Consider the following 13,668-nt stretch of genomic DNA (forward strand, 5'->3'; position numbering starts at 1 on the left):
CTTTTCGGCACATCGTTAAAAGTATTTAAAATTAACCATTTTTTTTTTATTGTTTACCCGAAGAAAAAATTGTAAGGTATAAAACAAGCCTTATGTGCAGTCGCTCTAGTTATTTAATTAACCCTGATTGATGAGATAACAGAAACGGCAAGAGAATTACAGTTTCAATCAAAAGGCCTAACTCTGGAATAATCCTACTCCGTGTCACGATTTACAAGCAATGCCATCCAAATAATCGAAAAAAAGGAGGAATAGAGATCAATTTTGTCCTACATTTAAGCCCGGGAAATCCACAGCCAGGCATCCACCCTCAGTGCTCCATCCTCAGTCAAGTTGACGCCAGGTAGGATAGGAAAAGTGTGAATGACTGAATGTACACACAACTTCACAGTCTGGGTGTACATGAGGACAGATTTTTTCCAGTTAAACTAGGAGCTGTTTATCTAAAAAACAAAGAATGAAAAATGGGTTAATATTGCAGAGACAACAAGTAAGAAAAAGTTAGAAAGAAGACAGTGGGTAAACCCTTATTGTTAATAAACAGGATTGCTTAAAGGTTTATACGTGTAATACCTTTTTATACATTCAAATACATGGCAGGTCACAAATTAATAAAAGTTTCAAAAATCTTTACCCAATTGATGATGCTGAGATTGTTAGGTGATAATCCAGGTCAATATCAAAACTTGCACATCTTGTGCTTACAATGGCTGGTTTAGGCCTGAAAACAGCACAAAGGTATAGGTTATACATATAGAGCAAACCAACTACATGATAAATGCTAAGTCACTGTAGTTGGGCACCAACATTTCACTCATTTAGAACATGTAACTCTTATGTATAAGCTCTCAAAATCATTCCATTCGTATTCTTAGTTTTATTTACCTGAGCTGCTGAGTTGAGTCAACAGGACAACAATAAGGTCACACGACGACCATATTTTATTTTGTTCTGCTATTTCTCTTGCCACCATGTACACAGGTTTCAATCTGAAACTTCGTCTCTTTTGTTTTTTCGAAACTGTGAAACAAAACGAAGCAGACGACAAAAATTATTATAATTAACAATCACGCTTAAGAATTAAGATATCGATATTCCGCCCTCCCGCCTCCCATCACCCGCCAAAATCAAAGAAAATCATCCGAATCGCAAACCGCTGGACATATCGAGATTATTTTCATATTAAATTGTTTGTCTCGAGCCTCTCGACAAGTTTCACCAAGCTCACCCTGAACGGACAAGATCCGAGTAAAAATTTGCACGAAACAATTGCAAATAGACCGAAAACCCGACCTAATAACAATCCCCCAGGACCCTCTTGGCTTGCAGTTTCTTTTTATTCCTCTCTTGTTGATTCGTTTTTATTTCGTAACGTATTGCCGTTTCCCTTATATATTCTTCGGCCGCTATTTTTGTGGCTGCTGCTGCGTTAGATATAGTGTTATCGATGTAGTTATATAACAGATAGCCCACCCCCTTTAGAGACTTGCGAGAGAAGCTCATTACTCGAGTCCGGAGCAGACCCTCTCTCTACGGTAGAAATGTGGGCCAGAGATAATAAAGGATTATTATATTTGGGCCGGCAGCGATATATGCTGCATTATCTTCCTATATAGCTTACACTTACAGGGTATATTAAAAAAACCTTACACTCTGCGAGCTCTTATACTACCACTCTATACGGTTGGGGGGTGCTGTGTGTGTGTATACTCTGTGGGTAATATAGCGGCTCCCATCGACTCCCGAGAAGATGGATAAGATCGGAAAGATATAAGATACATCCACGCCCTCCACTGTATGTATATATGTACACACAAGAGAGAGAAATGATCCGTTAAAAAAACAAACAAACAGAAACGCAACCGAGATGTTCTATTTCTTAGCCCCGGCTCCTAACTGCTGCCGGGCTGTTGGTTGGTTGGTGTCTGGGAGCAAACGAAAATGGAGATGGAAAAGACAAAAGACGACGCGAATAGAAAAGAGAGAGAGAGAGATGAGAGTCCATGGTTTGTTGGTGCGAGATTGTAATGGCGTTGTTATTTCTTCCGGATGAGAAAAGCCGGTCGAGAGAAGCCCAGCACAGATGGTCGTTTTCTCTTTCTATGTATCTCAGAAAACGAATGAAGGGGCGGAGTTGAGAGACAGAGCAGCAGTTGCATTTTCGTATAATTATATAGGAAACAAGCTTGTTCGTTTTGCAACAAACGAGAGATCGCCAACTGTTCCGTCGAGTGCCCGGCAGGACCCGCTGCCCCCACCTTCATTTTAATATGTACGCAATGTTAGAACATCTACGTTCAAGTATAGACGTTTGTAGTTATAGACGCACACAAAGAACTAATACTTTGGGAGAAAAAAGGAAAGTTCCAGCCAGCCGGAACTGGGACGGACGAGTGGCAACCCTTTTGACTCTCATCACTCACTATATGTACTATATAACGCCAACTAGACATGTATATAGGTAAGAAGGAAAGGGTTCACACAAGTCTAAAAGTGAATGACTTGATTCCAATTCTCCGCCTACTTCTTTTAATTTTCCCATGATTTTATATTTTCTTGTTAAAGTTTCTTCAAGCTAAAGGACCCAGTGACCGGGTGTGACCCACATCCTTGTGTCTCTTCTCGGTAATAATAGCCATTCGTTTTTCACCAGATATATAACCCTGTACTACACTCGTTGTTGCTTTTGGTGTCACGGTGTAGTAGTAGTTGGAGGGGCTTGAATTCTGGCGGGTGTCAAATTACGGCCGAGTTTGGTCGGGGATCTTTAGCGCGTCTAGTCGTCGCTAATATGTGTCAAGAATATATTTACCGGGGACTGTTCAAAGGTTACGGGCATTTGTCATATCCCACGCTCTTCTTGTTTTGTCATCTTGACAAAGTTGCTGGCCCAATATGTGTTCCATTTTCAAAAGCCTTTAGTAATTTACAATGGCCTCGTACTAAATAGAAAGGAAAATAAGTTACACATCTTGTCTTGGGGGAAAGAAAAAAGGTTCGAACAGTCCACCAAAGGATCAGAGGGATAGAAAAGCTCTTGGCTATTGGTTACGCACATATACCCACCCTCCTTGCTGGGCAGCAGGGAGGCCGAAAACGTGAGCACACGCGGGGCTTGTGACTTGCATACAGAGTTTTCCAGATGGATCTAATATATACCGGTACGTATAGTCTATCCCTTGAAACTATATGCCTTTTTTCTTTTTCTAGATATGACAAGAGTTCATGTTTGGTAGTCGGCCGGGAGACATACAAACGACTATACGCCCCCCTCAACCACTTGAACGCAACCGGGAAAAAAGAAAATATCCAAAAAAGATGGACGAAAAACTGGACTCGATCGATCCGCCCGACTCCCGGAACGTTTTCCTGACCTTTACCGACTTATTTTTATTTTGTCAAAACTATTTCATTCAGTTTTGTGGGTTTTTTTTTCCAATTAAAGTCGTTTCCAGCGGTTTCTTCGATTTCCGGATTCTTGGCATCCGCTTCTACTGCTGGATCTAGATGATTGGAAATTCTTTTTTTTTTCGTGGTGGAGCCTCCTACAGAGTCTATCGAACGCGGGCAACGAATCAGGAGAATCCTTTGAAACGAAGCGGGGGGCAGGTCGCCGATGCAGACGGGGACTCATCTAGACTACTACTACACCAGCAGCAGCAGCTCGTTTGAATCCACTCGTTCACGCACGAAGGCGCCAGAACAGAGATTAAGGAGATTGTTTGTGTGCTATCCTATATAGGACTACACACACACTATACTGCTTCATCTCCTGACTATCATTTTCTTCTTTTTCTTTCGCGGAAAAACACACCTCTTCTCATTTCAGTCTTTCGTTTCTTTCTTTTTTCTCCCTTTCGATCGATCGTCAATCTGTCGAGGAATTTGTTTTCTTTTTTCCCATTTCTTTTAAAAGAAAAACCAGCAGGACTAGAAAAATGAATGTATAAATGAAACAACTAGCGATGATAGAAAAGACGGTTTAACCTAGGAAAAAATGTCTCGAGTGGAAGACTATATTATCATTCTATTTAGTTCTTTTTTTGTTTTGTTTTGTTTCCGGTTTGCTTTCTTCGCAAAATATTCACCAAATGGTTAAATTGAAAAGTTTGATGACGTTTACGATTGAAAATCAACTTGCAAAAACATTTTGGACACAAAATAATGTGAAATAGAAATATAAGAAGAGTGACAGGAGAAAAAAGAGACTTTCTAAACAGAAACATCATTAGTTTTACAAAGTAATTGAACCAATTGAGGCCATTTTTTGAGGACCAAGAAACACAATCACGGGGGAATCAAACTGCATGGAACGCAAACACATTCTTGGCCTTTTTTCCTTTCCAAAACAACGCGCAATGAGACATGTTGAAAAGGAGCTCTTTTTTCTTCCTAAACCCAAGTTGCTCCTTCCCCTTTTCATTTATCTTTTACGACTGCTCAGGGAGATAGGGGAGAAACCAGGCGGGCGATGAATTCGGTGGGATGGATAGGGTGGACGACCAATAGTATCAAGGTGAAAAAAAAATCAAAACAAAAAAGAAAAGGGACAAAACAAAAACAACATACAACACATCGTTCTTCATCTCCTGTTTTCACCTCATCCAGTGTCCTCTTTCGTCCGTTCTCTACGCAGTCTCGGATTTTCTCTCCTCAACTGGACGGTGATGCAGTAGCCAACTAGAGTCTGCACAACCCAAAATGGTTGAGTAACTAGTTGACCTGCTGAAACTTTCTCGACACAGACACACACATAATGGAAGGAAAAAGAAAAAAAAAGCAGAACAATTTTTTGGGGTTCGATTCTTCTCTTCTCCGTATTTCATTCTTTTTTATTCACTCGTATAACATCGATTCGCTTTTTGTTTCGTCTTGTTTTTCTTTTCTTACACTGGATTGAACAGCAGCTTCGTTGTTCAATCAGCGACACGCAAATAAAACGTTCCATCTTTTGTTTTTTGTTTAAAGAAGCCTCGTTTCTCTTTTTTAGAAACAGAATGAATAAGAAAAACAAGAAGAAACAACTAGCAGTTTTCAGGACATGTCGTTTTTTTTCAATGAGGTTGAGGCCTATGATGACGGTCACCATTATCCATGGGTTGTATGAGAGGCGACGATGTTTTCGGACCTGCACGAAAGGAAAAAAAACGTCAATAAAATGGAAAGTTCAAATGTTTGAGAATTCAAATATCTCTTACCTGCTTGTGGATGCCGAGGATTACCCGGTCGCATCATTGGTGGTCTGTTATAATCCCGTCCGTCATCCCAGTCCTGGGGCGAGTGTACTATTTGGAGAACAAAGAACGAAGTTTAAGGTTAATCCAAAAAGTAATCCTTATCTACTGTCTTACCATTGGTGTGGGGAGGATAGAGTGGAGACGGCAGAGGTGAATAGCTCCGCGGCCGCTCAGGCGAGACATCACGACTCCGGCCAACTGACCGTGGCCTGTGACCCCCGTGTCTGCCGTACGGTGAGACGGGCCTATAATTCGGTCAAATTACAGTTGTCGTTCAACATTTTCTTAAATTGAGTTTGGCACGTACCTGAAGTGATCGTCGTAACGATCCATTCGATCTGAGCGATCTGACCGGACGCTCCTCTCAGAGCCCAAAGGCGAAGGATAGCGCCGCGGTGGCGACGGATAGCGCCGAGGCGGCGGAGGATCTGACATGTCGCGTCGGTAATCGACGTCGAAACTGCCCGTGGCGATCATGCCCAGCGGCGGCGGGCGGTGATGATCGGCCAACATACTCGAAGGGGGTGGAGGAATGGAAGGCATATGCAGGTGAAGGGGCGCTAACATGCCGGCTTCGGGTGGCATGAATGGAGCCGGAGGGATAAAGTGCGGCGGAGGGAATAGTGAATCAAACGGCATTCCCGGTGGTGGCGGGGGTACACCTAGGCCACCGAGCTCCATTCCGGGTGGCGGAATGGGTGGCGACAAGAGTGGCGGATGCTCCATCATCGTCAGCTCTTCATTGTTGGCCAGCCCCAAACCCGGACCTTGATGAAATAAAAGAAGATTAAATTCTTTGCACGATAAATATCTTAGAATACACAAAAGGACTCAACAGCAGCTGGATCTGATCGATCAACCCAAGACATAGTAATCGTTATGTTTCCTTTGTCCGCCGTTTATAACAACCCCCTCTATCACGATGATATAACGACGTGGAAATATATGATGGACCAGCCTTTAATGGCAATCAAATTAACTTCAACATGTGTCTGAGTACGAGAGAGAAAATTTTCTTTCTCGATCCGCCTCTATCGATCCACTGTAATGGATTGGAAGAAAACGAGTGCATTGGTCCATTACTAACTATTCATCCAACGACTATTAAGATCCTAACCTTGGACGACTACTCGACTCGTTTTCTTACTTGAGGACACACACGCCATCGACACAGAACAGCTCTAGTACAGGTTAATAAAACAAGACTCTCAAAAGTGGGAGAGAAGAAATCAAAGCCCATTGAGTGTCTCTGTGTAAACCCCTTAAACTGTCGAAAATTGGGGAAAATTCAGTCACTAAGGCAACCTCCCCATTTCATTCCTAGATTGAATTTCACGGGCCAGCCACGACGACAAGTCGGGGGTAAAAAAGGAAGGCAGCAAATCTAGCACGACTCACGCTTGATGACGGGCTTGATTAAGTCCACGTCGACGACTCCATTGGCCGTACCGTTCTCCTTAGCAACCAGGAGCGCTTCCTTATCCTTCTCCACTTGAGTGAGCCGGTGACGCAGCTGGGCGGCCTCCTGCTTCGACTCATCTAGTCGACGCTCAAGCTGTCGGGCTGCCACCCAGTTCTCGTGAGCTCTTTTTTCTTGAGTAGCTAGTCGAGACTTGTAGCTCCTCTCCTGTTCTTCAATCTCTTTTGTCAACGTCTCCACCTACGTCAATTGTAATTGAATTTGTCAAGTGGGGGAAACGTTCCGATAATCAACACAACGTAAAAAAGAGATATATTTCGAACCTGTGACTTGTACAGCGTTAGGCTCTCCTCCGTTTCGAGTATCTTTTTGACTGACTCGCTGACGTTCCCCTCGGTGATGGCTCGTTTCGCTTCGTGGGTACCCAATTCCTTGTGCAACTGAGTCTCCTTCTCTTTGAAATAGTTCGTCAATACCTGGGTAAAAGAGGATACAGCAAAACGTTATTTAAGGATATTACGGGATGACTCAACAATTTCCAATGGACCAAACCTCCAATCGAGTTTCGGCTTCGCGTTTATCTTTGACTGCAGCCTCACAGGTGGATTGTAACTCTGACAGCCGTTGCTGGATGTCGGCCTTTTCCGTCTCGAACCGCCGACTCTCTTCCGAATGAGCGTTGACCTCCTGTGTAAGTCTCTCGACAGTTTGATTCGCTTCGTTTAGCTCCGATTCCAGCTGAACGAGCGACGTCAATTGCAGGACAGTCGGGCTATCGTTGCCAGACTGTTTGAGCAACTCAATCGACTTGGCAAGATCGTTCTCCTTTGCTTTGATGGATTTCTTGAGTTGCTCGGCCTTGTCTCGCCATTCTTCGACTTCTTTGGCGTGCCGATTGATCTGGCTGCTCAGCGAACGACGCTCGCTGACCCAGGCTTCCTTGTCTTGCTTCAGTTTCATCAATTCGCCGCCCTCCTGCGCCATCTTCTGCTGGTAGTTTCGATTAGACGTCTTGAGATTTTCAAGATCGCCCTGCAGTGTCTTGATGCGCACCTTGTAGCGATCCGACTCGGTGCGGAGCTCTTCGACTTCCTCGACCAGGGTCTCGTTCTCCGCCGACTTGACGCACAGGCTGGAATTCAGGCTCTCCATCGTCTGCTGCTGTCTGTTGAGCTGCTGCTGGAGTACCTCGACCGATCGTTGCCACTGGTCATTTTCCGACTGCGACGCCAACAGCTCTTCCAACATTCGGTTGGCCTCGGTGGCCGATTCAGTGGCGCATTCCACTTCCTTTTCTAGTGAATCACGCTCCTTCTCCAAGCTGGCCAACCGACGACTCAAGGCAACCTTGTCAGCTTCCGCCTGTTCTTTTTGGCTCCGCAACTCAGCCGCATTCATTTCGTACTCGGACAATTTCGTTTGAGCGCTGCTACTGTCTTCGTTCGCCGATTGGCTCTCGTACAGCTGAGAGTCCAGCAAACTGATTCGGGCTTTGAGCAACTTTTCGACCGATTTGTTTTGCACCGAGTAGTAGAGCATCAGAAACACCACGGTTGTCACCGACACCACAAGTGCTGGATAGAGACTTGTTTTCGACACTCCATCAAAGGATTCCGCGTCGTTCAAAGACGTTAACAAACTCGTAAAAGAAACCGTTAACCAATCAAACATGCCTTCGCCATTTTGTTCCTGCTGTTGTTGTTTCTCCTGCAGCAGTCGATTTTTCTCCATTTCCTGGCGAAAGATCTCTTCAACTGGAATGTATTCTGGCACAGTCGACTCCTTCGCAGGAACTTCTTCTGGCACAGATCCCACAGCTGGCGGGGGGGTTTGTTCCAAAACGGAAGCCGGCTGGTTCAAGTGCTCGTCGACTGCGACCGGAGGCAAAGGATTGAACTCTTCTACAACAGGGGGCGGAGTAGGTAGTTCCGGGGCTGGCTGCAGTTCCGGAAATTTCTCCGGGACAATCTCTACTATCGTCGGAAGTGGTGGTGGTGGTGTCGGAATTTCAATCGGCGGAGGCACGACCTGTGGTTTTGCAACTGGAGGCTTGTAGTGATGGCCAAAACCCGGAATGTATCCAGGAATGTGTGAATGTCCGTGTCCGTGTCCATGATGATCGTGACCGTCATTTTCGTGATGATGATGATCATGGCTATCGTGACTACCATGAGTGTGATCATGATGATGGTCGTCGTGATTATGATGATGCTCTTCTTGATTTTGTAGATGGACGTGACCGGCATCCCCAGCATGTTCGTCGTGAATGTGGGTATCGACTTTCGGCGTGACATCTGGTCCATCCACCAGTTTGGCGCAATCTTGAGTATCGCAAAAACCGTTGACTTCTTCAACTTTGGGGGCTACCTCTTTTGGCGCGGGTTCAACTTCTTGATTGCTAGTTGGATCCATTGAAGCGATCTGCTGAAGTAAAGGAGCTGGATCTGTTGTCTCGACGGAAACTTGGTCTGTCTTGAGAGGCTCGTCGGTATCGCTTAATCCTAACCAATTCAATGCTGAATCAATGAAACCACCACCAGAGCCCTCAGGACTAGGTGACTTATTATCTTCGGAAATTGTTTTCAAATCGACGAGCAAACTTTCGGGATTCAAATCAGTGGATGGTGTAGCAGGTTCTTGAGAAATTTCTTCCGTCTTCTGCTGTAGCTCCTCGGCTGGTTTAATCTCTTCAGACAAAAGATCTTCTTTATTCGGCAATAGCTCTGGTACAGTTTCTACTTTTTCTTTATCTGCAGGTAATTCAGTTGGTTGTTGGTTTAAATTGACATCAGCTTGAACAAGTTCTGGCTCAGAAAGAAGATTGTCCGGTTTCACAGGTTCTAATGGGGTTTGTGGAATCTCCGTGCTGACAACAATTTCAGAATTCAACAAAGTTTCTGAGCCGGGCGTTATGGATTCAGCCACAGTTTCAGAAGCAGGAACGATATCAGCCCCAATAGTTTCATTAAACTGCTCCAAATCATCACTGATCGGAGAACTAACAACGACATTGTTCACTTCATTGTCGGTCAATAGGGTTTCGATCACGGCCTCGGATTGACCATCTTGTAACCAATTCAGAGGCTGTGATGCATTCCCATCTTCTTCAGTGATAGTGTTACTTGCCCGTGGTTCGTCAAAAGCATCACGGACACTATCGTAGGTCACGTTTTCCTCCTCCGGAATCGTCTCTACAACAATACCAGGACCTTGGCTTTCTTCGATAAACTCTGACTTGTTGGAGATTGGCGTTTCAACGACAGTCGATTGCTCATTATTCATCACAAGTGGATTATCGATGCTTTCTTCTAGTGAACGGATGTGAGGGGCATGAATCGGTGAGCTATTCACACCATGCAAGTCAACGATTTCAATCACAGGATCGATGGTAGGTGTCTTAACGGATTCAGTCACAGGATCAAGGTTTTCTTGGATCTCCGGATCGATTTCTTTAATATCCAATGAGAGTTGGTCAGTTGGCGTCTTCTCCAAAATGAAATCATCGTCATCAACTTCATCTTCTGTCTGTTCGTTCGGGTCAATTTCTTCGGTTTCTTCGCCTTCTTCATCTTCGCCAACGTCGTCTTCATTTTCTTTTCCGCTTTTTACATCTTCTACAGTAACAGACGATTTTGGCGACTGAATAGAAACAGGTGGTTCTTCGGATGACATGACATCTGCTGGAGCTGGATCTTGGATGCCAACAACTTGATTAATCTCACTCGGTACTTGAGCTTCAGCAGGGAGAGTAGTAGTAGTAGTACTGGCTGCTGTGGTTGCAGTAAGAGGAACAGCCTGCATTGGTGGTTGTGGCAATGGTTTTGGTTGCTGTTGAACAGGCTGCTGGGGCATAGGCTGTTGGGGCACAGACAACTGAGGAGTGTGCTGGATTGGAACAGGCTGATTTGGCAGTATGTTATTATTGTGGAATTGAGGATTCATGTGTGGAGGAGGAGGCTGCTGATAAGGATTGTAATTTCCCTGTGGTCCACCTTGCTGCAGTTGAGGCTGCAGTTGAGGATGCTGTTGAGGATGCTGTTGAGGTTGTTGTTGAAGTTGCTGGGGAATGAAAGTGGATTGGCTATTGGGTGGCTGCATTGCAGATGGGTGGACTAATTCTGTTGGTACAGTGTGGCTGGGATTTCGTTGAAACATCCTCATTTCTCTTATCAGCCTTTTAGGGATATATCCTCTTTTACCTCGCACCTATTAATAATAAATATTTTATCAATTAACACTACTAACTTAAGCTAATCCAGTTCAAAATTGAAATTTTTTTTTGTACCTCAGCACCCCATAACTCTTTATTTTGACCTGCTTCTTTGCTGTAAATGATAACTTCATCTCCTGCTTTGAAGGATAATACCAAAGGTTCAATACTATTGTAATCCACAGATGCAACCCCAGAAGACAAAGCTCCTACGAAAGAGGAAAAAAACACAAAGAAATGTTTTATTATCTTTGAAACATTTCCGACGTCAGACGTGATGACGAGAAGTGACGTCATAAACAGTCAACTTCGCATATGTCAAAAATACTTGGAAACGACACTTACCCCGACATTCTGGATCACCACACAATCTCCAGTCCGATATTGTGCCATGAATATAAGGCACGAACACGAAGAAGACAAGGAGTAGCAGAGAGTAGTTCATAGTTTCACATGAAGCCGGAATATATATTATTTGATTCAATAGGAACAACTTTCAATTCCTGTCGAAAAAAAAAATTTACTTGCCCTAAATAAAAAATACACCGCTATCAAGTCAAGAACTGTTTGCCACATCAAAATCAGCTGAGAGCCCTCTGGGTTGCCACGTATACTCATTTCCATCTTGCGCTTCATGTGTGACGTTGGAACTCGGCATTTATATTGTTTACGCCTTTACGGGGAAAAACCTTTTTGAGCTCTTCCAATCGATTGCGTTCTTCTTAAATGAAGCGGAAAATTAAAACCGGGAAATCCGGGCTTGAATGACTAGAAAAAATTTCTTCATTAATGTCTGAAATAAGAGAAACCTTTGCAAGGTTGTAAGAATAAGAGCTTTCAATTTTTTCCTTTTCAAAAGCTTGCACAACAATTTTTTAGCGCTCAAAAGGAATTTGAATAAATTTGTTTTATGAATTTACAACAACGTATTCAAAGATGTGTGATTAATTCAGAACGATTGCATCGCAAATTTTTCGTTCCGTCAGTAATTATTTCCAGCTCATTAGATTTTCAAGGGCGTATATTGAGAAGATCCCAGAGAGTTTAAAGATAAGGAATGATTTTGAGAATTTGATTTTCAAATCGTCCCTACGTGGTGACCACATGTGACAACTTGGTCACTTCACTTGGACAATTTGGCCTAGAACTGTAGAGAGAGAATGTCATTTCAACATTTAGGGTAAAGTACCTAATTCGGGACAGGCCCGAAAATTTCTTATTTGGGACGAAATAACATTTTTCAGTTTAAAACAAAAACTAACCCGAGTTTCGATAAGAAAAGTTGCTGAAATTAAAGAAAATGAACGGATCTACGTTTATATACAACTATGTCAATGTAGCTGTACAAATTTTAAAGATATGACAAAAAATATATTGGGAAAAAGGACTTAGAAAAAAGCTAGATTTGGGACGTTTGCAATCTTGCAATATTAAGATATTTAGGGGTTATTTTGAGCTGAATTTAGTCTTAAAATAAAGAGCTCGACAGAATCTTTAGATTCAATGCATAGAAATGCAAGAAAAATAAAGAAATTTCCATCAAATCGAACTTGAAGCTTGCTGGCGATAAATCCCATAACACAAAATCGGGACACCCAAGTACACAAAATCGGGACAGTATAATGTACGCAAGATGGCACTAGTTGAACTGTCAAAATCAGGGTTTTACTATCTAACTTCTAAGTTCCGTCCTGGACGACACTTATTGTGAGGTCGAATATTGATGATGAAAGTTTTTTTCATTACGTCTTTTATGATTTTGTATAAGAGTCTTGCCCCTAATTGTTAATTCTATATAATTTTGTTAAGACACTTTCCAAAAAATTCTTGTGGCACAGTGGGTTGAGTGACTCTACTAAGAATCGCATTTATAAACTCTCAGTCGTGGGTTCAAATCCAAGGCATTTTTGATATTATTTCGGAAATCGCCTCAGGGCTGTCCCGAATTTACAGCACAGTAAGGATACCCGTAAAATTAATTCTGCGTGTTCTATCCTACGATTTGCATCATACATTGAAGAGATCGCCCTATTCTTGTATGTTCCCATGGCTCAGTGGATAAAGTGGCTGCCTGGGAATCGGATTATCTTTCTTGGTCGTTGGTTCGAATCTCGGGTAAGGCATTTTTTGAGATATTTCGAATATCGCCTCAGGGCTGTCCCGAATTTATAGCACAGTAAGGATACCCGTAAAATAAATTTGACGGTCATTTCCCTTTGGTTTTCATCATCTGTCGAAGAGTTCATCACATATTGACGTATGTCGATGGCACAGTGGGTTCAGTCGCTGGCTGGGAACCACGTTATACTTTTGATTATTGGTTCAAATCCCAGGAAAGGTATTTTTAAAATTATTTCGAAAAACGCCTTAGGGCTGTCCCGAATTTATAGCACAGTAAGGATACCCGTAAAATTAATTCGACGGCCACTTCTCATTGGTTTTTATTTTACATAAAAGAGTTCGAACAATATCGATAAGTTGTATTGGCACAATGGTTTAGTGGCTGGTTCTAACGCAAGCTTTAGTAATCGATTATGGGTTCGAATCCTGTTACCAGCATTTTTTGAATTATTTCGGATATCGCCCAAGGGCTGTCCCGAATTTATAACACAGGGGTTAGCTAAAAGCCATAGCCATAGCCAGTAGTGTACCCGTATGTAAAAATAATTCGACAGGCAACATAATCTCCCCGATGTAGAAGACTTTCGTTGTTCTCATGGCTCAACGGGTTAATTGCTGACATAGATGACATTTTCATTGAATGTCGTTTTCAGCCCCGTGTTCAAATTCAGAAGATAATT

The 13,668-nt window shown here is 43.0% G+C and overlaps 1 protein-coding gene across 1 annotated transcript; it reads right to left on the minus strand.

The window, feature by feature from the left end:
• Positions 1 to 4,007: 4,007 nt before the first annotated feature.
• Positions 4,008 to 11,460, minus strand: LOC124343570 (transport and Golgi organization protein 1 homolog). The gene is made up of 9 exons (XM_046796926.1): positions 11,213 to 11,460; positions 10,943 to 11,076; positions 7,210 to 10,863; positions 6,981 to 7,133; positions 6,636 to 6,897; positions 5,545 to 6,004; positions 5,352 to 5,482; positions 5,199 to 5,285; positions 4,008 to 5,128 (listed from the first exon to the last, which is right to left on the minus strand). Exons 1-9 carry the CDS (start codon positions 11,310 to 11,312, stop codon positions 5,055 to 5,057), a joined length of 5,055 nt encoding a protein of 1,684 aa, XP_046652882.1. The 5' UTR covers positions 11,313 to 11,460; the 3' UTR covers positions 4,008 to 5,054.
• Between the last annotated feature and the right edge of the window lie 2,208 nt (positions 11,461 to 13,668).

Source organism: Daphnia pulicaria, chromosome 6 (assembly GCF_021234035.1).
Source record: "Daphnia pulicaria isolate SC F1-1A chromosome 6, SC_F0-13Bv2, whole genome shotgun sequence".
Classification (NCBI taxonomy): domain Eukaryota; kingdom Metazoa; phylum Arthropoda; class Branchiopoda; order Diplostraca; family Daphniidae; genus Daphnia; species Daphnia pulicaria.

What these genes read in the sequence shown, in the direction of transcription:
- LOC124343570 (XM_046796926.1), bottom strand. Translation starts at nt 11,312, where the DNA reads ATGAACTACTCTCTGCTACTCCTTGTCTTCTTCGTGTTCGTGCCTTAT. An exon ending in AAGCCGAAACTCGATTGGAG is followed by an intron (nt 7,134 to 7,209) that starts GTTTGGTCCATT and finishes TCTTTTACCCAG; the next exon opens with GTATTGACGAACTATTTCAA. An exon ending in TCCTCGGCATCCACAAGCAG is followed by an intron (nt 5,129 to 5,198) that starts GTAAGAGATATT and finishes CCTTTCGTGCAG; the next exon opens with GTCCGAAAACATCGTCGCCT.